This window comes from Macaca fascicularis, chromosome 11 (genome assembly GCF_037993035.2).
Source record: "Macaca fascicularis isolate 582-1 chromosome 11, T2T-MFA8v1.1".
In the NCBI taxonomy this organism is placed as follows: Eukaryota; Metazoa; Chordata; class Mammalia; order Primates; family Cercopithecidae; genus Macaca; species Macaca fascicularis.
Window position 1 is genome coordinate 103,737,993 of NC_088385.1, and position 26,787 is coordinate 103,764,779.

Consider the following 26,787-nt stretch of genomic DNA (forward strand, 5'->3'; position numbering starts at 1 on the left):
TGAGAGCAATTACCTTTTCTTGCATAAGAATGGGTTGGAGTCAGAGATGGAGTTTACTCCTCATGAGAAAAGTGGATGTCCAGCTTTGACTTCACAACCTGATTAAAGTGCTTCAGAAAATATGATTTGGCTGGGCATGGTGGCTCACACCTGTAATCTCAGCACTTTGGGAGGCCGAAGTGGGTGGATCACCTGCGGTCGTGAGTTCAAGACCAGCCTGACCAACATGGAGAAATCCCGTCTCTACTAAAAATACAAAATTAGCCAGGTGTGGTGGTGCATGCCTGTAATCCCAGCTACTCAGGAGGCTGAGGCAGGAGAATCACTTGAACCCAGGAGGTAGAGGTTGCAGTGAGCCGAGATCGCACCACTGCATTCCACTCTGGACAACAAGAGCGAAACTCGGTTTCAAAAAAACCCCAAGAAAACATGATTCACTATTTGGTGGAATATGAGTATTCAATGCCCTGTTTATCATTTCCCAATAATAGTGATGACAATGGCAACTACAGCTTTTGCATGATTATTTAATTTTTATAACTTAATGATGTAGGTAGTAATCAGTTTTGAACTGTGCTGTGCTGAACCATGAGAAAACTGAGACTTAAACGTCTAACAATTTGACCAACATCATACAACTAATAAAATATAGATCCAGGAGGACCGCATCTTTTTGATTCAAAATCCACATCCACGTTCTTAAACATTATGCTAAATTGCCCTAATATTTATGTAATATTCACTGCTCTGCACAAGTACATTTTTAGTGGCCTGTCACTTGAAAGATTGGTTGGTCCCTTTATCTTCTGCCATGTCAGGTTGCTATTTACTATTGATTGTCTACTGTAAAAATCTCAATATCTTCACATTACCAACTAGGTGACCATACTGTAACTTGAAATACAGTTGATCCGCATTATTCACAGATTCTGTGTTTGCTAATTTACGGATATATTGAAATTTATTTGTAGTCTGAAAATCAATACTTTTGGCCCTTAGTTGGCTATTCGTGAACACATACAGAGCGTAGAAAAATTTGAGCTGCCCAATCACACATTCCCAGCAGAGTCGAACAAGAAGATGCTCTGACTTTTTGTTGCCAATCTCGTACTGTAAACAAGTGTCCTTTTCATGGTCTGTTTAGTACCATGCTTTTTGCATTTTTGTCAATATTTACAATGACCCTCCAGCTTAAGTGCTGAAGTGCTGTGGAGCATTTCTAAGTTAAGAGGGCTGTGATGACCTGGAGAAACTATGTGTGTTAGATAAGCTTCCTTCAGAAGTGAGTGCTATTGGCTGTGAGTTGCAGGTTAGCGAATTAACAATATATGTTAAATATACTGTTATATATCCTTAGCCATAAACACACATTAAACAAGGCTATGTATTGAGCAATTAATGAAAATGTTGTGATCAGAGGCTCTCAGGTACTTTTCTCCATATCTCCCCTAGGAGCAATGGCTCAGTGTCCAGTAATCAGTGTTTGTGAGAACTTTATAGAACATAACTACTGTGAATAGTAAGCACCAGCTGTGCGTAAAAGAAAAGGTCACTGTCGTTCATGCTGATGCTTGCTTTCACTTTCCTTTTCATTTTCTGTTGCCTTTTTCCTTTTTGCTGAACTCTCTTCTCTGATGATTAGATACCGAGTTCCTTTTTGGTCTTCCGTTCATTGTTATTTTTCAGTACATGAAAAATATTTGCTAAAGAAGAAAGAGACATTATTTGTATTATTTCTGAACTCAGTGATGTGTGGTATCCTTTCCTTAGTCGATGTTACTGATGGAAGCTGAGGACAGGTTAAACTTCCTTCTGTCCGAGGTGGAACAGACGAGCCTGTCTCAGTGCTCCGCTGGCGAGCTGGAGATTGTGGTGGAGGCCAGGCTTCAGCTGGCTGCAGTTGCTCTGCAGAGGCACCGGGCAGCATACAGGTACGTCTCTCCATGCACACAGGAGGGATACCTTTGAAGACAGTTTTCTCACCCTAGTTTGTTAAATAGACTTAAATTTTATGTAAGTTTTAGAAATTCCTGTATCCATAGTATGCTTACTTTTTATTATTCAGGGAAGTTTTCATACATGATTACATTTGAAATTATAGTTCTGGCCGGGTGCAGTGGCTCATGCCTATAATCCCAGCACTTTGGGAGGCTGAGGCGGGCAGATCACTTGAGGCCAGGAGTTGGAGACCAGGCTGGCAAACATGGCAAAACCCCATGTCTACTAAAAATATGAAAATTAACCAGGCTCTGTGGCGGCGCCTGTAATCCCAGCTACTTGGGTGGCTAAGGCAGGAGAATCACTTGAGCCCAGGAGACAGGTTGCAGTGAGCTGAGATCGCCCCATTGCACTCCAGCCTGGGTGACAGAGCGAGAGTCTGTCTCAAAAAAAAAAAAAAAAAAATTACAGTTCTCAATTAAGTGATTATTTATAAAGGCACACAGCTGGGTTGTTTAATTTCATATATAGAATGAACAAATTCACAAGACAGGGATGCCCTCTCTCACCACTCCTATTCAACATAGTGTTGGAAGTTCTGGCCAGGGCAATCAGGCAAGAGAGAGAAGTAAAGCGTATTTAATTAGGAAAAGAGGAAGTCAAATTGTCCCTGTTTGCAGATGACATGATTGTATATTTAGAAAACCCCATCATCTCAGTCCAAAATCTCCTTAAGCTGATAAGCAACTTCAGCAAAGTCTTAGGACACAAAATCAATGTGCAAAAATCACAAGCATTCTTATACACCAATAACAGACAAACAGAGCCAAATCATGAGTGAACTCCTGTTCACAATTGCTTCAAAGAGAATAAAATACCTAGGAATCCAACTTATAAGGGATGTAAAGGATCTCTTCAAGGAGAACTACAAACCACTGCTCAGCAAAATAAAAGAGGACACAAACAAATGGAAGAACATTCCATGCTCATGGATAGGAAGAATAAATATTGTGAAAATAGCCATACTGCCCAAGGTAATTTATAGATTCAGTGCCATCCCCATCAAGCTACCAATGACTTTCTTCACAGAATTGGCAAAAACTGGAACCAAAAAAGAGCCCGCATTGCCAAGTCAATCCTAAGCCGAAAGAACAAAGCTGGAGGCATCACTCCACCTGACTTCAAACTGTACTACAAGGCTGCAGTAACCAAAACAGCATGGTACTGGTACCAAAACAGAGATGTAGACCAATGGAACAAAATAGAGCCCTCAGAAATAATACCACACATCTACAACCATCTGATCTTTGACAAAGCTGACAAAAACAAGAAATGGGGAAAGGATTCCCTATTTAATAAATGGTGCTGGGAAAACTGGCTAGCCATATGTAGAAAGCTGACACTGGATGCCTTCCTTACACCTTACAAAAAAATCAATTCAAGATGGATTAAAGACTTAAATGTTAGACCTAAAACCATTAAAACCCTAGAAGAAATACCATTCAGGACATAGGCATGGGCAAGGACTTCATGACTAAAACACCAAAAGCAATGGCAACAAAAGCCAAAACTGACAAATGGGATCTAAAAGAGCTTCTGCACAGCAAAAGAAACTACCATCAGAGTGAACAGGCAACCTACAGAATGGGAGAAAATTTTTACAATCTACCCATCTGACAAAGAATCTACAAAGAACTTAAACAAATTTACAAGAAAAAATCAACCCTATCAAAAAGTGGGTGAAGGATATGAACAGACACTTCTCAAAAGAAGACATTTATGCAGCCAACAGACACGTGAAAAAATGCTCATCATCACTCACCATCAGAGAAATGCAAATCAAAACCACAATGAGATACCATCTCACACCTGTTAGAATGGCGATCATTAAAAAGTCAGGAAACAACAGGTGCTGGAGAGGATGTGGAGAAATAGGAATGCTTTTACACTATTGGTGGGACTGTAAACTAGTTCAACCATTGTGGAAGACAGTGTGGTGATTCCTCAAGGATCTAGAACTAGAAATACCATTTGACCCAGCCATCCCATTACTGGGCATATACCCAAAGGATTATAAATCATGATGCTATAAAGACACGTGCACACATATGTTTATTGCGGCACTATTCACAATAGCAAAGACTTGGAACCAACCCAAATGTCCATCAATGATAGACTGGATTAAGAAAATGTGGCTCATATACACAATGGAATACTATGCAGCCATAAAAATGGATGAGTTCATGTCCTTTATAGGGACATGAATGAAACTAGAAACCATCATTCTGAGCAAACTATCATAAGGACAGAAAACCAAACGTGGCATGTTCTCACTCATAGGTGGGAATTGAACAATGAGAACACATGGACACAGGGTGGGGAACATCACACACCGGGGCCTGCCAGGGAGTGGGGGAAGGGGGGAGGGATAGCATTAGGAGAAATACCTAATGTAAATGACGAGTTAATGGGTGCAGCACACCAACGTGGCACATATGTACATATATAACAAACCTGCACGTTGTGCACATGTACTCTAGAATTTAAAGTAAAACAAAACAAAAAAAGTATATAAAAAAAGAATGAACAAATTAACAATGCTTTGATTTTTTAAATATATTTAATTTACTTTTTAAAAAGACTAAACCTTTTTACAAATAAAGGCTAAAATTGTTTTTTTCTAAAACATTGAATTAAAATATTAAAAACAAACCTATTTTGAAAAAGTAACAGTTTCTGCATCATATTGCACTGAACTATTTAAGAAACTTGTAGGTGGCTAATTATTTAAATGTGCTGCAATTGTTAGTGTCAGCTCTTTCATTTAGTTTGTTCATCGACCTATTTATTTAGTCAACCAGTATCTGTTAACTCTGTCACTGCCAGACTCTGATCTAGGCAGTGAAGATATAAAGATGCATAGAATACAATTTCTGTATCCATATACTCACAGATATATAAGCAGTCAGGTAGAGTATTAAAAATAATATTATAGTGCTTTCTTCATATTTAATAATATGGAAATCTACATTCAAGAGTTTCTCCATGCCATTTGTGATAAACACTTCTATCATGAGGTCCTCTGACACATTCAATAATGATCCATCTAATAATGCATACATTTCTTATCATTCATTAATTCATTAAAAAATAAGTTTGTGCACCTTCAATATGCTAGGCACTGTTCCAGGCTCCTGGCAGGTATCAGTGGCCCAATACTCATATATACAATCTAGATAAAATATATGACAATGCTTTCCAAAATCTTGCCCTATATTCTAATAGATAATAAACATGCTGACAATAAACTATAAATGCAAGTAAATTACAGAGTGTGGACAAAAATGATAAGTGCTGTGGGGAATATAAGGAGTAGAGATTGGAGGGGGAGGAGTTACCATTTTAAAATTGTGTGGTTGTAATAAAGAGTGTGACTCCATTTTGATGTTCGATGGCTGCCAGCTTTCAAGCCCGACCACTCCCCTTCTCTTTCTGCCCCCGACCTGAGCAAGCAGATAAGAAAGCCCATCTCTTCCCTCCTTTGGTGTTAGTGGAAAGTTCAAGCCATGTAAGTCCTGGCCTGTGTGCAGGAACTCTTACCCCAGTGCCACGCACCAACCACCATAAAACTCCAAGCCAGTCTCTTTTCCTTGCTCTCTCCATACATTTTCCCACCTGTTTGGGAACCTGCTCTGATCTTCTTGGAAGGTCTCATTATGTGAGCAGTACCCTCTTTCATACCCTCTTGACATGTGTGTATGTGGGATCAGTCGTGACATCTGAACCACGTTTTGGGTGGTCAGGGCAGGCTTCATTGATGAGGTGACATCTGAACAAAATACTTAAATGAGAAAATTATCCATGCAAATATATCTATAGAGAAAGTGTTACAGGCCATGGAAACATGCCTGATACACGTTTGAGGGACAGTTCAAGATCTCTTGTGGCTAGGGTGGAGTGAGTGAGGGGCAGAGTTGCAAGGAAGATCTGCAGAGAGGTAACTGGTGGACAAGAACATTACACAGGACCTTTTGGCCAGGGTAAAGACTGACCTTGAGTGAAGTGGGGAGTCATTGTAGAGTTTTGAGCAGAGGAGGGACATGATCTGATTTTCATTGTAAAGGGATGGCTCTTGCTGCTAGTATGAGAATTGATTATAAGAGGAAAAGGGTGTGAAAGCAAGGAGATGAATTAAGGAGGCTATTATAATAACGGAAATATGATGGTGGTTCTTACCAGTGTGATAGCACTGGAGGTAATGAGAAGTACTCGGATTCTGAGTAAATTTTGAAGGTAGAGCCATTCGATTTTACAGATACTGAATATAAGTTGTGAGAAAAAGAGAGGAGTCAAAAAAGAAGTGGTCGTTAACTGAAATGGGAAGATTGTGGGGGTGCAGCTTATTTAGCGGAAACATCAGGGGTTAAAATTTGAATGCATGTAGTTTGAGATGTCCCTTAGATGTACAATTGAAGATGTCAAGTATTCTGAGAGTCTTTAGAATATAGGCAGTGTTATTCAAATGTTCCCAGCACAAAGAGAAGATAAATGTGTAAGGTGATGGATATACCAATCACCACTATTTAATTATTACACATTATGTAATGTATCAAAATATTTTATGTACCCTGGAAATGTATATGTCTATTAAGCATCAATAAAAAATACAGTGATAAGAATGATACAAATTTAAAAGTACAGTTTAACAACTAAAAAAAAAATAAAGACAGCATTTTAATACTGGATGAGTTCCATTAGGGAGTATAAATGGATGGAAGAGAGAAAAGGACCAAGGACCAAGCCCTGAGTTTTGTATTCCAACTTTATGAGACTGGGGAGAAAATGAGGAACCAGGAAAGGGGACTGAGAAGAAGTGACCAGTAAGATAGAAGAAAACCAAGAGATCATGGAATCCTGAAAGCCAAGTGAAGAAAGTGATCGAGGAGAATGGAGTGACCAACTGTGCCACAAGCTTCTGATAGATTGAGTAAGGTAAGGATAGAGATTTGGACCCCTGGATTTAGCATGGAGGCCAATGGTGACCTTCACAGGAGTAACTTTAGAAGATGCTTGGGAAAGATTATGTTTAGAGTGATTTATGAGAGAGTGGGAAGAGATAAATTGGAGCCCACAGATAAAGATGATTCTTTAGAAGAGTTTTACTATGAAGGAGAGTAGAGAAAGATGGTAACTGCAATTGGTAGAAGTAGGGTGAAGACAAATTCTCTTGAGATGAGAGAGATGATAATGAAAAAGACCCAGTACAGAGAGCAAATGTGATGTTCTGATATGATTGGCACACAGTAGACTGGGAGGCCAGTCCAGTCTTCTCTTTTTCTCTAATACAGGAAAAAGTTATCCTCTACTTTGGGAATACAGAATAGTCTCTGGGGGCTAGCCAGGAGACTAGCTGCCTGCCAGGAACACAGATGCAAAAAGTCACCCAAGATAAATCAGTTCCCCAGGCTGATGCCATTAGAAATTGTGGGGTCCAAATTGGCATCATCCATGAAATGCAGAAACCCTGAAAAGTTAGTTTAAAATGGTCCTGACATCATAGAGCTGGAGCAGAGGCAAACCCTGAACAGTCTCATAGAGGTTAACCCAGGAAATGCAAGACTTCCATGGAAAATAACTCCCACCAAAGATAGCACCGAGTCAAATATTACAAATCAGATGAAGAAACAGTCATAACAGAGAGTTAGCAGACACAATAAATGGCAGACTTCACAGCCCAAGAAATAAACTGTTCAAAGATAGGAAGGATAGAAGAGAATCTACAAAGCAACAATGAGACAACATAAAATGATTTGGAAAACAGCCAAATAGAAATCTATAAATGAAAAAATATAGTCACTGAATGAGAAAAGAAATGATCAAGTTAGATGAAAAATATTTCTCTCCTTATTTTTTTCATTTATAATGAAATTCCATACATTAAACCCCATTCAAACTGAAATTTGGAAGAGGAGTTACATTTAAGACTTTGAGACTGTCATTCTCTTTAAACAGGAGAATCCCACTTATGTGTTTCCCAAAGGGGAAATCAATTCAGCAGAAATCCTCGTTTGCTTTGATTGGAAACATATAATCATCTCATCAGTATAAGCCCACAAGCTTTGACTAAAGACTGTTCCATGACTAACCACATCTAAATCTAGATGACAGCAGAAGTGTTGGGAGATTTATAAGTTTTTGTAGTTTTTAAGCAGTGATGAAAATCTGTAAGGAATGTTTGGAACAGTGATTCTCAAAGTGTGCTCTGCAGATCTCTGGGGGTGTCTCCCAGACCCCCTGGGCGTGGGGGTGTACATGAGGTCAGAACCATATGAATAAAACTAAGACAGCATTTTCCTTCTTCACTGTGTCTTTCACGTTGATGCTGCAGAAGCAACAATGATAAGACTTCTGGCGCCTCACCATGAATCAAAGCAGCAGCTCCAAACTGTACTAGTAGTCATTGCTGTCTTCACTCCTGCACACTTGTAATTTAAAAAAATGCCAGTTTCACTTAAGAATGCCCCTGGTGAGGCAGTAAAATCTTGTGCTTGTAAGTCTCTCTCCTTGGATATGTATTTTTAACATCTTATGGGAATATTATAGGGAAAATATGCCTAGGTATGTCTGCTACTTATGAAAGCTGATGGTTGACTTGAAGAAGAATGTGTGTGATTGAATTGAGAGTTGAACAGGCTGCTTTCTACATGGAATACCATTTTCACTGGAAAAACAACGGACAAACTGTGGTTATTCAGACTTGAGTATTTGGCAAACATTTTATTGAAAATGAGCAAAGTGAGTATGCCACTTCTAGGGAAAGAACTGATGGTATTTGTTGTCAATGATAGAATTTAAACTTTCACAGGAAAACTAGAAGTATGGGAGACTTGTATGAGCCACCACAAGCTTGACAATTTTCTAATGTTTAGATTTTTTTCTGTCAGACTGGTAGAAATACTAAAAACATGACTTTTTAAAATATTGCATAATAAAATGCTTCAACATTTGGGGAATCTATATAACTCAGGGAGACAATATTTCCTAAATGACTGATGCATGTTACAAAATCCCAGTGAACAAGATAGAGCAGTAGATTTTAATGGAACAAAGTAGGAAAAGTTCATCAATATGTGGTATTAGATTCTACATTACAACAAACTTTAAAAAAAACTATCACTTATCACATGATAATTGTCACTTTGATACTACATTGGTGTAGTATCAAAGAAGAATATTAAAACAGTTATTTGAAGCAGCTGTTAACGTACTTCTCCCATTTCCAATGACTGCGTGACTCCTAATCTTCATACACTTCAGCCAAAACAATATTTTACAAAAGACTGAGTGTAGAAAAAGATATGAACAGTCTTGTGTTAAGTAAGGGTGAGTGTGTGTGTGTGTGTGTGTGTGTGTGTGTGTGTGTGTTCAGACAGAGTCTTGCTGTGTCACCCAGGCTGGAGTGCAGTAGCAGGATCTCAGCTCATCGCAACCTCTGCCTCCTGGGTTCAAGCGATTCTCCTGTCTCAGCTTCCTGAGTAGCTGGGACTACAGGTGCACACTATAACGCATGGCTAATTTTTGTATTTTTAGTAGAGGTGGAGTTTCACCATGTTGGCCAGGCCGATCTCAAACTTCTGACCTCAAGTGATCCACCTGCCTTGGCCTCCCAAAGTGCTGGGATTACAAGCATGAGCCACCATGTCTGGCCACTTGGTAGTTTGTTTTTTATTAAACCAGACATTAGAGAGATCCATGGCATTCTTCTCATGAACTTTTTTGAAAATATAATTGTTTGCATAAAATATTTTATTTATGTTAACATGTAATAGGTTTACTATTTTTATTTGAAGAGGATTTAATATTAAGGAAACTAAGACAATTTTAGCTGAATTTCTAATGTTGGCAAATGTTGATGGAGCTCTTTTGGGTTCTCAATAATTTTTAGAGGTATAAAGAGGTGCTGAGAATAAAAAACTTGAGAACCACTGGCTTAGAATATTGTCACATGTATAGCTATCTTTAAGGACATATGATAGTTGATGGTAGAATAGGCTTAGCGTAATATACCATTTTCCCCATTGGAGTTTGAAGGGAGAATAAATTTTTACTATATAATTCTCTATAGAACTTTTTTTTTTTCTAAACTATGTGTCAGAGAGCAACAGCAGCCCTAGAAAATATTTATCATTTACCTTCATTCTTTCTGCAGCTTTCTGTGTATCCTATACCCTTTTGGTATGAAGGATATGAGTGGTTTTTATTCTTTTTAGGGAGGAAGAATGAAATGAGAAACTAAAATTACAAAATGGCCATAGAAAGGACTGTCATAATAGAACTTTAATTTGAAAACCAGATAGACATATGCAAATAGCGTGCAAGTATATCAGAATAGCTCCTATTTTAAATACATGAACCTGGCCCTTGGGACAAACCTGCAGAAAACTTTGATGTTATTGCCTTTTTGGAGCAGAGTTGTCATTTAGGGGAAGCCTACTGTCAAGATGAATGAGTTTTTCTCATGTGAACTTTACCCCCTGTGAGCTTCTGTTTGGGCACTGCTGAGAGTGTTGGACAGTCCCTTTTCCAAATGATGGTTAGCTTGACATTTCATGATACTTCTAATAAAATTATGTGTCAAAGAAATTGAAAGGCACATTCCCTAGGGTGACAGGTAGAGTGAGCCGCATAGATTTTATGAGAACAAACTGACCATTTTTGTCATGAATGTTAATAAGAAATAAATGGGATCAAAGTTATTCAAATTGTATTTCTACTTCTTCTAGGGCTGCCTCTTTCTTTCAAAATCCTGTGGGGTTTGTTTTAATAAGTGTTCCTTCCTATTCTCCTTTATATTTAATGTATTGTTTAAATGGAAAAATATTTGGGCCTTTTAATTTTGTGTCAGAATGAAATTTTCTTTTGGGATTTTAGACTGTTGGCAGTAGGTAATCCTTGCATACTTTCTATCTGTCTAGTGTAGTGGAGAAACAAGAAATTTTCCATTCTGCAACTGAGCAGTACCAAGTGGATTTGGACATACTGTTTGTCTTATGTTTTATTCATTAAGTTTTTGGGTTAGCAAGATGCCAAACCTCACAGCTTGTTTCTCTTAAAATCAGAATTTGGATTTCAAAATGAGAAGAATGGAATGGGTACCATTTTCTTTTTCCAGGGTTTTCTATCAGCCATGCTGAGTTAGCCTTGGAAACTACTGAGTAAATGAGGTGCCTCTGAAATGTGTATAACCTTGAGGGAGGAAGAGTGTGGGGAGGGCACGTTTCCTGTGCACACACTGTTTCCATGCTATGTGTGTTGTTGTTGTTATTTTCTTGGTTAGTTTTATTTTAAATAAAAAATAAGTTAATTATGGTATCTTAGAAAATGTTCTACAAATATCTAAACCATTTTAATGGCTCAGCAAAATCTTAAGAGTTTAAAATTCAGTAACTGCTAAGAGATTGGGATGTTAACAAATTAGAAAAAAAAAATCAATTTAGTCTCTCCCCACCTCTCCTGGGCAATTCAATACACTAATAATGATAATGGCTAGCATGCATTATGTGCCTCTGTTTGCTAAGCACTCCTATTTGCTAAGCACACTCCATGCTTACTAGAATGTCAGCTCCATGAAGGCAGAGATTCTTGTTTGTCTTCTTTACTACTGTATTCATAGCCCCTAGATTTCTTCCTGGCCCATAGCAGATACTCAATATGTACTTTTGGATTATTATAGGATTAAATAAGATCTTTATTTTATGAAAGGATCTTATTTAATCCTTATAATAATCCCATGTCATGAAGTTTGCACTGTTATTATCATCATTACCGCTTTATAGATGATGAGATTGATAATTGGGGTTCCCAAGATCACACAGTTAATATATGGCAAAAGTGGGATTTGACCTCTCTCTCTCCAGTGTATGAATTCTTAAAAATTAGGTTATTTCACATGAACTAAAAAGTTTTTTTTAAGTAGAAAAAAGTACAATTAAATAAGAGAATCTCTAGAAAGATGTATTTCTAAAATTACAACTGACTACAAAGAAAAATGTCAACTGATTTAATCTGTGAAATATTTTAATTTTTATAAGTACAATAACAACAAAAACAATTACACCAACAATACATGGAAAAACAAGACTTTACTTCCAGTAAATATGACAAATAGTTCCTTTCATTTTTATATAAAATTGCTGATAAAATTGATAAAAAGACACTGTTGATAAATGGTCAAATACCATAAACTTTTCATCAAAAAGAAGAAATTATAACTAGTATGTATACACCTGGAAAAATATCTATCCACTTACAAAGTGAAGTTAAAGCAATGAATGAGGTCCAGATTTCTACCTGAAAAATAGCATTGGGGTAGTATTCCCTGATAGGTTCTCTACCAACTTCCCATTGAAAGACATATTGCCCCACGGAGACAGAAAAATACAAAAGCTTTAATAGAATTGAAAACTAAGCATAGTAATTCAACTTTTGTAAGAAATGGGAAAACTTTTTTTCAAATGGTACCCATAGATGAAGATGGAGTCAGAACCACAAGGGATCATCTACATCCACTTTATTCCCTGAAAGGAGCAGCATCGTGGGCCAGGAAAGAAGAGTGGTCCCTCTACCTTCTAAGCGCATAACTCAGAAGGGACTCACCATCCAAAAACCTGGGCAGGTACCCTAATACTGTGCAGGGGCTTAAGGAACTACTCCAGCCAACAGAAGAGATCTGTCTCATAGTTAAGACTGAGGAATGAGGCAGTGATTCTGTAAAAATGACTAGTGGTGGGTACTGGAGCTAGTTTGGGCTCAGTGTAAATAATGATAAGTTTGCATAACTGAAAACAGATGTCAAAACTAATTCCTGAAAAAGGTGATAAAGTATAAAGATAACTAACAACGACCTGGGGATAATATATCAGATTATAATAACCAAGTGGATGTGGGAGAGATAGGGTAATTAAAAATTATGAAATTCTTCATCCTATATGTAGGGAATCAAAATATGTTGGTTCATTTTATGCATTGAGAAATAGAGAAGCAGAGTAGAGAAATTATGTTTTTAAGATGGATTAATGGAGAAGTGTGTTTTGGAAAATATTAAACATAACTGCTATTAGAATCTAAACCAGAATATATATATTTCAAATCAGTGTGGAAAATAAAAGGGAAATAGTTTATGGCAGAAGACACAAAAGAAAGGAAAAAGAAAGAATACACTCAGAAAGCATAAAATAATAGAAGAAAACAAGGCATGTTTATTATGCCCATAAATGTAAAATTGTTGAAACACACTGGATTTGTGAGGATGTTTTGGTTGCAAGTGACAGAATCCCAACTTCTGCCAAATCAGCCAAAAGGGGAAACTTTCTGATTCATGTGACTACAAAGCTGGTGAAGACAGATGTAAGGATGGGCCTGAGGGTTTACTGAGAGCAAAGGCTTGAGTGCTCCTGGAATCACCTCATTCCATCTTCTTTCTTTCAGCCTTATGTGTTAACTTTATTTGATCAGGTTGGCCTCCTCTACAGTGCTGGATACATGTCTGCCACTAGATCAAGACTTCGAATGCTCCCAAATTTACCACAGAGAGAGCACAAGACTGTCTCTTGCTTCAGGTTCAGATACCAGGGAAGCTGACTGGCCCAGCTTGGCTCATGTGCTCATCCCTGGTCCGAAGCACCATGGCCAAGGAGGCAGGGTCATGAAAGAATATGGAAGCCCTCACTAAGAACTAAGAAGAGGGGGTAGGCAAAAGAAGGAGAATAATGTTCCAGAAGGATGGGATGTTTGATGCTTTTCTTAGAATAGAAAAAGAATGCTGCTCAAAGTAGTAAATATAAAATTGAACTATAAATCACTGTCAAAAATGGTCCAGACACCTTTAAAACTAAAAGGATTTTTTAGTTATCAAAGATACTAAGAAAAGGTAAAGAAACAAAGATGGCAATATCAGTATTATGCTAAGTAGGATGCAAGGCAAAAAGCATTGAACTGCACCAAGAGGACCATTGATATTGATGAAAGGTACAGTCAACAGTGACTATATAACAGCCATAAATATGGCACTAACTCTATATGGATAGCAAAAATTCAACAAAACCAAACTTGTTAGAAACTGTGAAAAGACAGAGATGGTGTCATGGAATAACGAATGGAGGCTCAGGGGCTGATTGCCTGAGTTTTGAACCTGGCCCCTCTTTCTAACTGTGTGACTTGGATCAAATTATTTAACATTTCTGTGTCTTCATTTTCTAATCTGGAAAATAGGGATGATAATAGTACATGTTGAGTATCCCTTATCCGAAATGCCTGAGGGAAGAAGTGTTTCAGATTTCAGATTTTTGGGGGGGATTTTGGAATATTTGCATCATTCTAGTTGAGCATCCCAAATCTGAAAATTTGACATCTGAAATGCCTTGACTAGCATTTATTTTGAGTGTCATGTCAGCACTCAAAAAGCTTTAAATCTTGAATAATTTTTGATTTTTGGATGTGGGATACTCAACTTGTATTTATATTCCTTGTAGGCTTGTGGTGGGGAGTGAATGAATTTATTCACAGAAAGTGCTTAATAGAGTACTTGTCAGGTGGGAAACACTTGGTAAATACCAGTTATGATTTTTTTTTTTAAGGATTTTGGGGAAAAAAGACCATTTCTGTGCCTAATGTTAGCACAATATTTTCAGTTTTTAATATATTGACCAAAAATATAGGCTTTAGAAATGTAATTTAAACACTGAGCATATGTACCCATTCTGAGAGCCTTCTTACAGGATCCATGAGCACTGATGAAGGTGAACATACACTGCACCAGAATCTGTGACTGATCCAGAGGAGGAGGGAGCACGGACTGCAGCCTGGGGATTGGGAGGGCCCTGGAATGTGTAAATCTGATTTACAGCTTGAAGAAATCACTGTGGGTGCTGTATGGAGACCAGGACTGCAAGGGCAAGAGTGGTAGCAGGAAACTGGTTAGGAAGCTACTATGGTCATCCAGCCTGGAGATGATGGCGGCTTGGATGAAGGCGTTAGCAGTGGAGGAGATGAGGGAGCCCTATTTGGAAGGCGAAGCCTGTTGATGGATTGAATGTAAAGTGCGAGTCACAGAGAGGAAGCCGTGGCAACTACTGGGTTCTGCCTGTGGGATGGAGGACACGGATGAGGAGTGGGTTTGGGTGGAGGAGACGGAAGCGAGGGGGGTCTGCTTTTAACTTGCTGTTACTGGTCTCCTAGGACTGTTGTAGCAAAGTACCAAAAACTGGGTGGCTGAAAGCTAGGAATTTCATTGTCTGACAGTCCTCGAGGCAAGACTTCTGAAATCAAGGTGTCAATGGGGCCACACTTGTTCTGGTGGCTCTAGGGGAGAATCCTTGCTTGCCTCTTCCGGCTTCTGGCATTTGCCGGCAGTCCTTGGCGTTCCTCGGCTTGTAGGTGCATCAGTCCTGTTGCATGGCCGTCTTCTCCCTGTATGTCTTCACATCAGCTTCCCTCCGTGCATGTCTGTCTATGTCCAAATTTCCACCCCCCCCTTTTTATTTTTTGAGACCAGGTCTCACTCTGTCATCGGGCTGGAGTGCAATGGCGCGATCTCGGCTCACTGGAACCTCCGCCTCCTGTATTCAAGCGATTCTCCTGCCTCAGCCGCCCGAGTAGCTGGGACTACAGGCGCCGCCACCACTCCTGGCTAATTTTTTTGTATTTTTAGTGGAGACGGGGTTTCACCATGTTAGCCAGGATGGCCTCGATCTCCTGACCTCGTGATCTGCCCGCCTTGGCCTCCCAAAGTACTGGGATTACAGGTGTGAGGCACCGTGCCCGGCCCAAACCTCCCTTTTTATAGAAACACCAGTCATATTGGATTAGGATCCAGCCTAATGTTCTCATTTTAACTTGGTTGCTTCTGTAACGAACTTATTTCCGAGTAAGGTCACATTTTGAGGTACGGGGGCTTAGGACCTCAACATACCTTTTGGGGAGACAAAATTCAACTCATAACACTTGTTAAATGTGACTGTCGATTAACTTTTCAAGTGGAGCTGTTAAATGGGGAAATTGGATGGATATATTGTCATATTGTCCATAGGCCTTCATCCAGTTTTTTTTGTTTTGTTTTTTTTTTTAATGTGTGTATGATGAGCATCTTCACACATACAGAATGTTCTGTATTTTGAATTTTGTTTTGGAACACATTTTCAAAAGAAGATGGCTGTTAATATATACCATTAAAATATTTTGAAGAAGTGTGATGCCAATGTTAAATTTACTATTCTACAGGGGAGGAGGATATAATGGCTTAAAATGCAGACAAATTTATGCATGGAGCAACAGGAAGTAAAGAATTCTTAACTCCTGGTCTCCATGTTTTTGATAGAGTACATTTCCTTTCTGGCGCTGCTAGACACAGTTTAAGCAACAATTTAGCTTGAGTTTCTAAGTGTAATAGCATTAGGTAACACAGTTCCATAACCTCAGAAAGCTGGAGACTCACGTTCTGATGTACATAAAATGCAAAATATTAAAATGAGATTGCCAATACATTTTGTTTTAGATCTTGGAAACGTCACTCTTTTATTCTTCTATTCACTCATTTAAAAATATTTTTTAGTTTCTATTATGTCTCAGTCACTATGCTAGATGCTGGATTTCAATAGGGAATAAGACAAATTAGCTATGAAGCAATACTCAGACAATGAAATATGACAAGTACTAGTGTGTGGTTAAGACCAGGGTGCTATTAGGGCCTGCAGAAATGGCACCTGACAGTTTTGGGGGTTATTGGGGGGGGCGTGTGAGAATGTTTTTTGGAGAAAGAGATTTAGGAAATAACATACAGATGCCACAAATATAATACTGATAACATTTAAAATATATTCTCTATTTTAGTGCTGCAATAGTATTTTCTACACTTACACTTCTCCAGGATTCAAAACTTTTTAAAAAGAAGGTAGTACAGGATGACACAGAGAATCCTGTCTCTCCAGGAACTTCTGTAAGTATGACTTAATGTCTGTCCTTACAATACTTATCATATAAGAACTATCAGCATGCTAGGAAATTGTCTAATTATTTAGATGAAGCAAAGGAGTAAAGTAGAAAAAACATTGAATTTGGCGTAAAAAGATTTAGGTCCTATTAATGCTATTTATTTATTGGCATACTTTGGACAAATCTCTTAATTTAAAAAAACTTATAATCTCATTTGTGAACTGATGGAATTGGGATATAATAATTACTAAAGTCCCATCCAAAGTCCCAGATGTACCATTATATTAATCTAGCTTTGATCTACCTAGCAAATAAAGTTGTTTCCCAAGACTTGCTCCTCATTCCGCTTTTGAATCTATTGCCTTAGCATTGCCAGTCAGATACCTGTGCTGTTTCCTGCTTTGGATTCCTCATAGTTAGAGTCTTCCATTTAAGCTCTCAAATCTGACAACTGATGTCACGTATTCTCTGATTAGGCTTTGATAAGACCAAGTAATTTAATAATACAGGATTGTTTAGGACTGAAATATAAATTTAGATTCATCACATAGAACCCTTGCTCATTATTTCAAGCATTACTAATAAAATCGCTAATATCTAGCATCATTACAAATTAGCAAAACTAATCGTCCTCAGTAGAGACTCATTTCTTACTATATTGAAAGCAATAAAAATGCTAAAAGCAATCTAACTCTAAAAATTGACTTAGAATAATGATTGTCAATTGGGGGTGATTTTGCCTCCTGGGGGAAATTTGGCAATGTCTGGAATGTCTGGAGATATTTTAGGTTGTCACAACTGGATGGAGAGGGGTGCTACTGGCATCTACTAGGTAGAGGCCAGGGAAGTTGCTAAACTTCCTATAATCTGCAGTACGGCCCTCCACAGCAGTTACCTGGCCCAAAATAGGTCAGTAGTGCTGAGGTTGAGAAACCCTGATTGAAATTAATGTGACCTGTCTTTTCATTAGTGACAGGAAATCTGAGCATTGAGTGATTAAGTTATACTGATGGGCATTTTTTTCTGTATTGCTAATCTACATACTAGACTCTTTGAGTACTTCTTGTGCCCATTCGAATCACTATGCTCCCTGTGGGCCTCTGTCGACTGCTTACATTTTTTGTTTTTTTTTTTTTGTTTTTTTTTGAGAAGGAGTCTCGCTTTGTCGCTCAGGCTGGAATACAGTGGCATAATGTCGGCTTACTGCAACCTCTGCCTCCTGGGTTCAAGCAATTCTCCTGTCTCAGCCTCCAGAGTAGCTGGGACTACAGGCGCCTGCCACTATGCCTGTCTAATTTTTGTGTTTTTAGAGAGTTTCACCATATTGGTCAGGCTGGTCTCGAACTCCTGACCTCAGGTTATCCACCTGCCTTGGCCTCCCAAAGTGCTGAGATTACAGGTGTGAGCCACGGTGCCAGGCCTGTTGACTGCTTACCCTTGTTTCCAGGGAACAGCTTGCCCTACTCTTCCTGTACTACCCACCTGCATTGGAGCCCCTTTAGGCCCCATTAGCTACTCCTGGCTAGCATGTGTTGCTGATTGGTTGTACACGAGGAGCTGTCAGAAATGCATAGCAGGAAATACTTAGAACAAATGGTGGTTGTTGTAAATGATTTTAAAGTTCCCAGTGTCTACAATGGACTCTACTCCCCCAGAAATAGCTTTCTTTGCACATCTCTCCTAGCTCTCAGTAGCTCTGGACATTTGTCACCTCTTTGTAAAGTGTAATATTGAGGGTGGCAAATTAATTACAATACCTGTTTGGAATATGAGCAGCATACAGTAACATAACACAGTGGATTAAGACTGTGGACTCTAAAGTCAGGAAGACACAGGTTGGAATCCCACCTCCGTCAAAATATGACAGTGTTTAGGCAAGATAGTTAACCTTCCTAGGTCTCAGTTCTCCCAACTGTAAAATGGAAATGATTATAATACCTCTTTGGCTGTTAGGAGGGTTAAATGAGATAATATATACAAAGCATGTAGCACAGTACCTGACACATAATAACTAAATGAATATTAGTGAATATTATGTATTTTTTAGCTCTTAAAATGACATTTACAAAAACTTTTCATGACATAGAAACTGCTGATAATATAATTTGCAGTGAGAAATTCACACTGCAAAACTATTTTTCAACAATGGGTACAGAGAGAAAAGGAAAGTTGAAAAGCAATATGCTAAAATGTTAATAGAGGATTGTTGGATTGTGGGTGATTTTGTTTTGAATATTTTTTATATTTTATAGAATGTGCAAGAATCATTTCTAAATTAAAAATTTAATACTGTGGAATGATACCAGATGCCTTTTAAACTTACATTTAGTCTTAGTTTAGAACCTTGACATTATTAAATGGAAAGATAACCATCATTTTAATATTGTTTAGGCCACTGAAAATAAAGATGACAATGAGTTTTTAGATCCTATTTCCCTAAATGCCCGAGAATATTTCAACATTCATCTGTGGTTGAGGTGCTGCTTAGCATTGGTGACTGCGTTTGTTGCACAGATTCATGGCATTGGAATTATGAAAGGTACAAACGTTTGCTTAATCCATGTTTTCAGAAAAATTAATTTTACATAGGTGAAAAGGGGTTTATTGGGATGTATTATGTTAACGTTTTATAACTTTCTAGCTTAATCTGCTTATAGAATTAAAAATTCAGGTTATTAATATATAAGAATATTCTTAACAGCTCTTTGTATCATTGAAAGTGGCATATATTTTACTAATGTATGCAAAACAGGTAAAGCAATTTCAAAATACGAATGCCCAGGTCTTCTTGTCATCTGGGAAGGCAACTAGTGTAGGAGCGAAGAGCACAGATTACTGGAGCCAACCCACTTGGGTTCAAATATTGGATCCACCACTTCCTTGCCAAGCCTTTCTTAGCCAAGTCTCTTAACTCCCCCTTACTCAGTTTCCTACCCTGTAAAATGGAGATAATTGTACCTACTTTCTAGGATTATTGTCAGAATTAAGTGGGTTAAATTCATACTGTCTTAGATCACAGCTTGGCACATGTAAATGTTAGTTCTTGGAGTGATTAATCATTATTTATTTGTATACCTATCTATTTACTCATTTCTATCCATCTTCCAAATTAAATTATCTCATGCGATATCATCATTTTTGGAGCACTGGAAAATCCTAAAGTACTTTCCCACAAAGTACAACACATTTATTTTCCATGTTTCATGCAGAGTCTGTTTTCCATCTTAATATACTGCCCTGTTCTTTGATATTATACAATATTTCAGTGACGAAAATTGGGGCTATTACACATGTATAACTTCTTACTTTCTCAATGCATTTTAAATAACCACATTTGTTTATTTTAGAGGATGATATGACAGATTGCCTGAGCCTCATCAATGAAGTGTGTATGGAGGCAAAAAGTGCAGGCGACACAGAACTGCAGGCTGAATTCTTGACGCAAGCTGTAATTCTTGGCCTACAAGAAAAGCATTTAAAGGCAGACATCATAACAAACCTTCAGGTAGAAAGGAAACTTTGTTCATATTTATAGTCAGGGAGGGATTCCAGTTAGAACAAAAGGAGAGCATTTCAAATTCCATTAGGTACTGAATGCATAACAATTAACATGACCAGCTCTTGTTTCAGTGAATTGGAAACAGTACTATCAAAATGAATAATTTTATTTTAATAGGATATAATACATTTGCTGGAAGGAAATGAATTTATTTCTCCTCAATCACGGCTAACCCTGGCAAGAAGCCTAGTTTTGCTGGATGACTTAACCAAAGCTGAGAAATTCAAGGAATCTCCCTTTTCAAAAACAGGAAAATTAAATTTGTTGACTCGGGCTCATCGCATTCTAACTGAACAGGTGAGAATCCTTTTGTGTCCACAAGACATAGAAACTTACTTTTCTCTCTTTCTTCCTATTCCAAACCACATCAACTAATTGCTCATTACAATTTTTTTTAATAGATGCTAACTTTTGGAGAAACAATTGAATTTTGTTCATCAAACACTAAATATGCAAATCCATTACAGCCTTTGAAAAATATCTATCTTCCCCATGTCATGTTATTGGCCAAAGTAAAAATGAGAATTGGTAAGAACATTTAAGCTTATATTGCACTAGAATAACTGATAAAAATTTTTAAGTTATTTTTAGGCAGGCTATCATATGAGTGCATTTAAAAGAGGCAATATTTATGAATGCTCAGGCTCTATTTATTTAACCAATAGTTTTTGATCACTTATCATATGCCAGACTGTGTGATGTATAGATGGTCTTTATATATGAATAAAGTACGTAGTTGATTACCATAATATAACATGTATAACTACTTGGTCTAGACTATTGCACTTTATCCAGGTCATCAGTCTTTTGTATTAAAATTATGCCCACAGAATTTACTTCAAAATTGCTGTGCAATTCAGCAACTTTACTGAAAAAAATCCTACAAACACAAAATACATTTCTTAAAACATTTTTTGATCACTAATCTGTTATCTAGCATATTTAAATTATAACTAACTGTTAAAGAAGATTTTGGAAAGGAATGTGTTAAATGCATTATGTATTTTATAACTGATGCCATGAAGTACTTATATCTTTAAAAATGCTAATTTAATGCCTGTGAACAAAAAAAATAGTTTATTTTTATTATTTATTTTCTTTCTTCAACTTTTATTTTAAATTCAGGGGCACATGTGCAGGATGTGCGGGTTTGTTATTTAGGTAAATGTGTGCCATGATGGTTTCCTGCGCAGATCATCCTATCACATAGGTATTAAGCCCAGCATCCATTGGCCATTCTTCCTGATGGCTCTCCCTCCCTCTACCCCCCAGTAGGTCCCAGTGTGTGTCATCCCCCCTGCCGTGCCCATGTGTTCTCATCATTCAGCTCCCACTTATAAGTGAGAACATGCGGTGTTTGGTTTTCTGTTCCTGTGTTAGTTTGCTGAGGATAATGGCTTCCAGCTCCATCCATAGGACATGATCTCGTTCCTTTTTATGGCTGCATAATATTCCATGGTGTATATGTACCACATTTTCTTTATCCAGTCTATCATTAACAGTCATTTAGGTTGATTCCATGTCTTCTCTATTGTGAATAGTGCTACGGTGAACATATGCTTGCGTGTATCTTTAAAATAGAATGATTTATATTCCTTTGGATATTACCCAGTAATAAGATTGCTGGGTCCAAATGGTATTTCTGCCCCTAGTCTTTGGGGAATCACCACACTGTCTCCACAGTGGTTGAACTAATTCACACTCCCACCAACAGTGTAAAAGCGTTCCTTTTTCTCTGCAACCTTGCCAGCATCTGTTGTTTTTTGACTTTTTAATAATAGTCATTCTGACTGGCGTGAGATAGTATCTCATTGTGGTTTTGATTTGGATTTCTCCAATGATCAGTGATGTTGAGCTTTTTTTCATGTTTGCTTGCTGCATGCATGTCTTTTGAGAAATGTCTATTTGTGTCCTTTGCCCATTTAAAATTTTTTTTCTTGCAAATTTGTTTGTGTTCTTTGTAGACTCTGGATATTAGACCTTTGTCAGATGGGTAGATTGCAAAGATTTTCTCCCACTCTGTAGGTTGCCCATTCATTCTGATGATAGGTTATTTTGCTGTGCAGAAGCTCTTTAGTTTAATTAGATACCATTTGTCAATAAAAATAGCTTAAATAAATGTGTTAATGAAGGTGATATTCATTTTTTGGAAGCTCTGATAATTCATTTGTAAAAGTTTAAGAAATAAAATTCTATCTTACAAATATAGGAATTGTTAAAAGTCTTCATATTTTTATGAGTCAAAGTCCCTTGAAGGGACAGCATCTTATGTTCCTTCACAATACTCTAGTTAGTGCCTTCACTAGTGGACTGGCTGATAATAGTATTTTCAATCCCAGGTGGGTGGTATAGTTTCCCTGCAGTGGGAAAACCATGTATCGGCCTAACTCTGTTTTGTGATCATGGTTAATGACTCCAGCCTCCTTCTGCCTCTCTCTTTTCTTAGGGGAGGAGCCTGCCCCTTTATCAATACTGCTAAGCCTTTTGGCCTTGCTGTAGCTCCTAGTTGGCTCTGTCCTTCCTGGAGACATTGCCTTGGCACTTTTACCCCTCTCTCACATATTTTCTACCTTCCTTACTCAACACATCCTTTTCCCTCCTTCCCTCAGTTTGTAAATATTTTCAAATATCCACCAGTAAAAAACCAAACTAAACAAACAAACGAACAGCAACAACAACAACAACAAAAAATAACAAACCTACTGTAAGCCTCTGTCATTTTCACAAAATGTCCTTCCAGCCAGACTCCTTAAGGGTAGAGTCTGCTCTCTTCCTCTTCTTTCCTCCCCTCTCATTCACCCCGAATGCCACTTCATTCTGGATTTGGACCAGAGAAATCACTCTTGAGTTGGTCACCAAGGACTTAATCTATAATTCCAATATGTAGTTTTCAGACCCTCCAAGGCATTTGACATTGCTGACACCAATCACAACTTCCTGAAACTCTGCTCTCTCTGGATTCTCAGGTGCTGCCTTCTCCCAATTTTCCATCTCCCTCTCTGGTATCCTATCCATAATTACCTTTCTATTTCCCTAGGCTATCCTTTAAGTAAATGATCTCTATTTATTCTAGCTTAAAAGGCTTCTTATGAAGTGGTCCAAGCTGACATGTGCCCCTTCCCACCCAACCCTCGGTCACACTGAATCACTGTGACTGCATGTGATGCATGTGGTGATGTGTGCTTGCTTTACACCTTTGCACATGCGATTTTCTCCATTAGGAATAATCTTCCCCCGAAATCCCATTCTTACCATATCATTCTCTTCCCTCTCCTCCCCACTACCCACTGGCTCCCACTCATGCAAATACATTTCCTTAAACTCTGTCCATCCTTCAGATTTCAGTTAAGTATCACTTCTTCCAGGAAGCTTTACCTGAACCCCAAGACTGGTTGATGTGCCTCACCCCCCTTCTAACTGATTATTCTTATTGTAACACTCACCATGTTGGTTGTTAAGGACAATTTACTTGCTTGTTTGAAGCCTCCATTACGACATAAGCTTCTTAAGGCAACGATTTTGTTTTGTTCACTTGACATCTCGGGCACCTAACACAGTGCCTGAAATCAAGCAATCAATCAATAATGGTGCTTTCAGATTTCATTCATCATTAGACTACTATGCAACCACTAATAATAATGTTGCAGAATAATTTTTATACAATGGAAAGGTGTTCATAGTACATTAGAACATATATAACACAAAATTATAAAATATTCATTGTATACATCAAAAGATCATTGGAAAATAGGGACTCCCCTTGGCAGGTGTGATTATGGATGATGTTTATTGTCTTCTTTTGCTTCTCTCTCTCCTTTAATCTGCTACAGTGAAGTACAATGAATACATATAACTTTTGTAACAAAAAATTGCTCAAGAAAAATGTTTCAGTGAAGGTACAAACCTAATGAAAATTACGCATTTAGCACCAGTTACCATTTCCGGCTGATAGTATGTGCTCAGTAAATGTTAGCTCCTTTTCAAATATTTGAAAAAGATCTAGTGGACAGTGCTGTGGAAAAAAGACTAACGCACAGGTTATTAGAAATAGGAAACTGCAGAGCAAGCTGGTTAGATGAAAATTTGGGATCTGAAGGACCTAGGTCTGAATCTTGGCTTTACTATTTCTTAGTTGTCTGATCTTAGAAGTTATCCAAGCTCTTAGACTTCATGCCTTATCTGCAAAATGGAGGTAGGCTATATGCCGTATATATTTGATATAATGAAATGAAATCAAATATATGTAGTATTAAACAGTGCCTGGCACACAACAGTCATGCAATAAATGGTAGTACAGTTGTTGTTATTTCTTACATCTTACTTTATCTTTACTACTTACTTTACTTTATTTTCTTTATCTTTGTCAGTTTGATCAAGTTGTTTTTATGACCTCTTTTTCTGTTATTTTAGACATTCATTGTACTTTTCCTTTCCCATTCTGCAGACTCAGACATGTGGTTCCCTACTGTAATACCCAATCCAACTTTCCTCTCACCAAGAGGCTCTTACCTGTTTCCCTCATAGGCCATCCCCAATTAGATGAGACTGTGATGAATTTTACCTTCCTACTTTAATCTCACCATCTAGAAATCTCTAGAATTTTTGCTCCTTCTCTCCTACTCTCTCTATCTCCTAGATTTTACTGAGATAATTTAGTACTTTTTAATCAAAGTATCCTGATGCTTTTCCTTTGAACTATTTCTTTCCTTTTTAAAGACACTCTATTTCTAATTTCTAATATCTAATCCTAGTCATTGTACCACTGAGAAAGTGCTGCTGTTCTTCCTCCCTCCTTCTTTTCATTCATCTTCAAAGCCTTCAGAGTCTTTCAGTTTCTGTTCTGCTTCATAGGTTGTTGATTGAATCCTTTTCTCTTTCTTTTTAAGTGTTTTCCTCAGATTATATTCTGATTCCATGTTCTCCGCAAATACCTTTCTTGAACCCTGCCAGGTGAGTGATGTGCTCTCAACTCAGTACCAGAATTTTTGGGTGTGGCTGTTTTTTCTCAGGGTTTGTTAGAGATTATTCCATCATATCTAGCTGTGAGTGTCTCAAATGAGAACCGTAGTGTCAGTCTAATTTCCATTTTCTTTTGGTAAGAAATTTGTTCTTTCTTTCTGAAAACTTACAGGATTTTCTCTTTCGTCTCTGTAGCTCAGTAATTTTACCAGCATATGTCTGGGTATATGCCTTTTCTTTCTCTGCCTAGAAATCAGTGAGCACTTTCAATCTGCAGGTAAATCTCTTTCCAGCTGTCAGAAAATTTCTTCTTGCTTAATTATTGCCTAGTAACTCTCTGTTCTTTCTTCTTCTTCAGTTACTAGTACATCGAGAACCATCTGGCCTAGGTTCAGATCTTAAGCATGTGACTTAACTTCTTTATGCCTTAATTTCGTCATCTCAAAAATGGGAGTATCTTAGTCTGTTTGACTGCTGTAACAAAATACCTTAGACTGGGGAATTTATAAACAGTGGAAACCTATTGTTCACAGCTCTGGAGTTTGGGAAGTCCAAAGGAATAATGCAATGGTAGATTTGGTGTCTGGTGAAGGATGGCTCTGCTTTATAGATGGCACCTTCTATGTGTCCTTACATGGTCGAAGGGGCAGATGGGCTTTCTCAAGTTTGTCTTTTATTAGGACAAGTCTGTCCTCTTGTCTTTCGTAAGGACAGTAATCTTATGCAGGAGGACAGAGCCCTCATTACCTAATCACCTCCCAAAGTCTCTACCTCTAATAGCATCATGTGGGGGTTACATTTCAACATGTGAATTTTAAGGGGACACAAACATTCAGAGGATAATAATGGCACTTAATTGATAGGATTGTTAAGAAGATGTTAAATGCCTAGACCAGTGCCTGGATCATAGTAAGCACTATTGAGTGTTGACTATTATAATTTATATGTCAAGTCTTGATCTGTCTTCTAAGTCTATTATGTTTTTCTTTATAATTTCCATTTATTTTACTTGAACTACTTTTACTTCCACTTGATCTTTCTGATTATTAATTTAGGTTTCAGTATTGACCATCTTCTCAAAATTATCTGAAAACTTTATATCTCTATACATGCTCTTACTTTTTTGATTTGTTGTCTGAATTTTAATCAGTTTTATTTTACTGCTGCCACCTTTTCTGGGGGTTGTATTTGTTCTTCCTCTTGCCAGCTGCTGGATCTTTTTTGCTGGGCTGTTTCCCTTTGTCTGTTTGTTGTGAGTCATATCTAGCTGTTGGATTAATTTCAGTAGTGGCCATGCTGCAAGTGGTGGTTAAGAATAGCTAATTCTGCCTATATGGGTTGGT

The 26,787-nt window shown here is 37.8% G+C and overlaps 1 protein-coding gene across 1 annotated transcript in view; it reads left to right on the forward strand.

Annotated features, from left to right (window-relative positions):
- Positions 1-26,787, forward strand: part of CFAP54 (cilia and flagella associated protein 54) — a 377,376-nt gene that overhangs the window by 222,419 nt on the left and 128,170 nt on the right. Inside the window, exons 51-56 of the mRNA XM_015431414.4 lie at positions 1,771-1,931; positions 16,825-16,930; positions 19,318-19,465; positions 20,274-20,431; positions 20,603-20,782; positions 20,887-21,013. Coding sequence (XP_015286900.3) covers positions 1,771-1,931; positions 16,825-16,930; positions 19,318-19,465; positions 20,274-20,431; positions 20,603-20,782; positions 20,887-21,013 — 880 coding nt within the window. The remainder of the gene's footprint in view (positions 1-1,770; positions 1,932-16,824; positions 16,931-19,317; positions 19,466-20,273; positions 20,432-20,602; positions 20,783-20,886; positions 21,014-26,787) is intronic.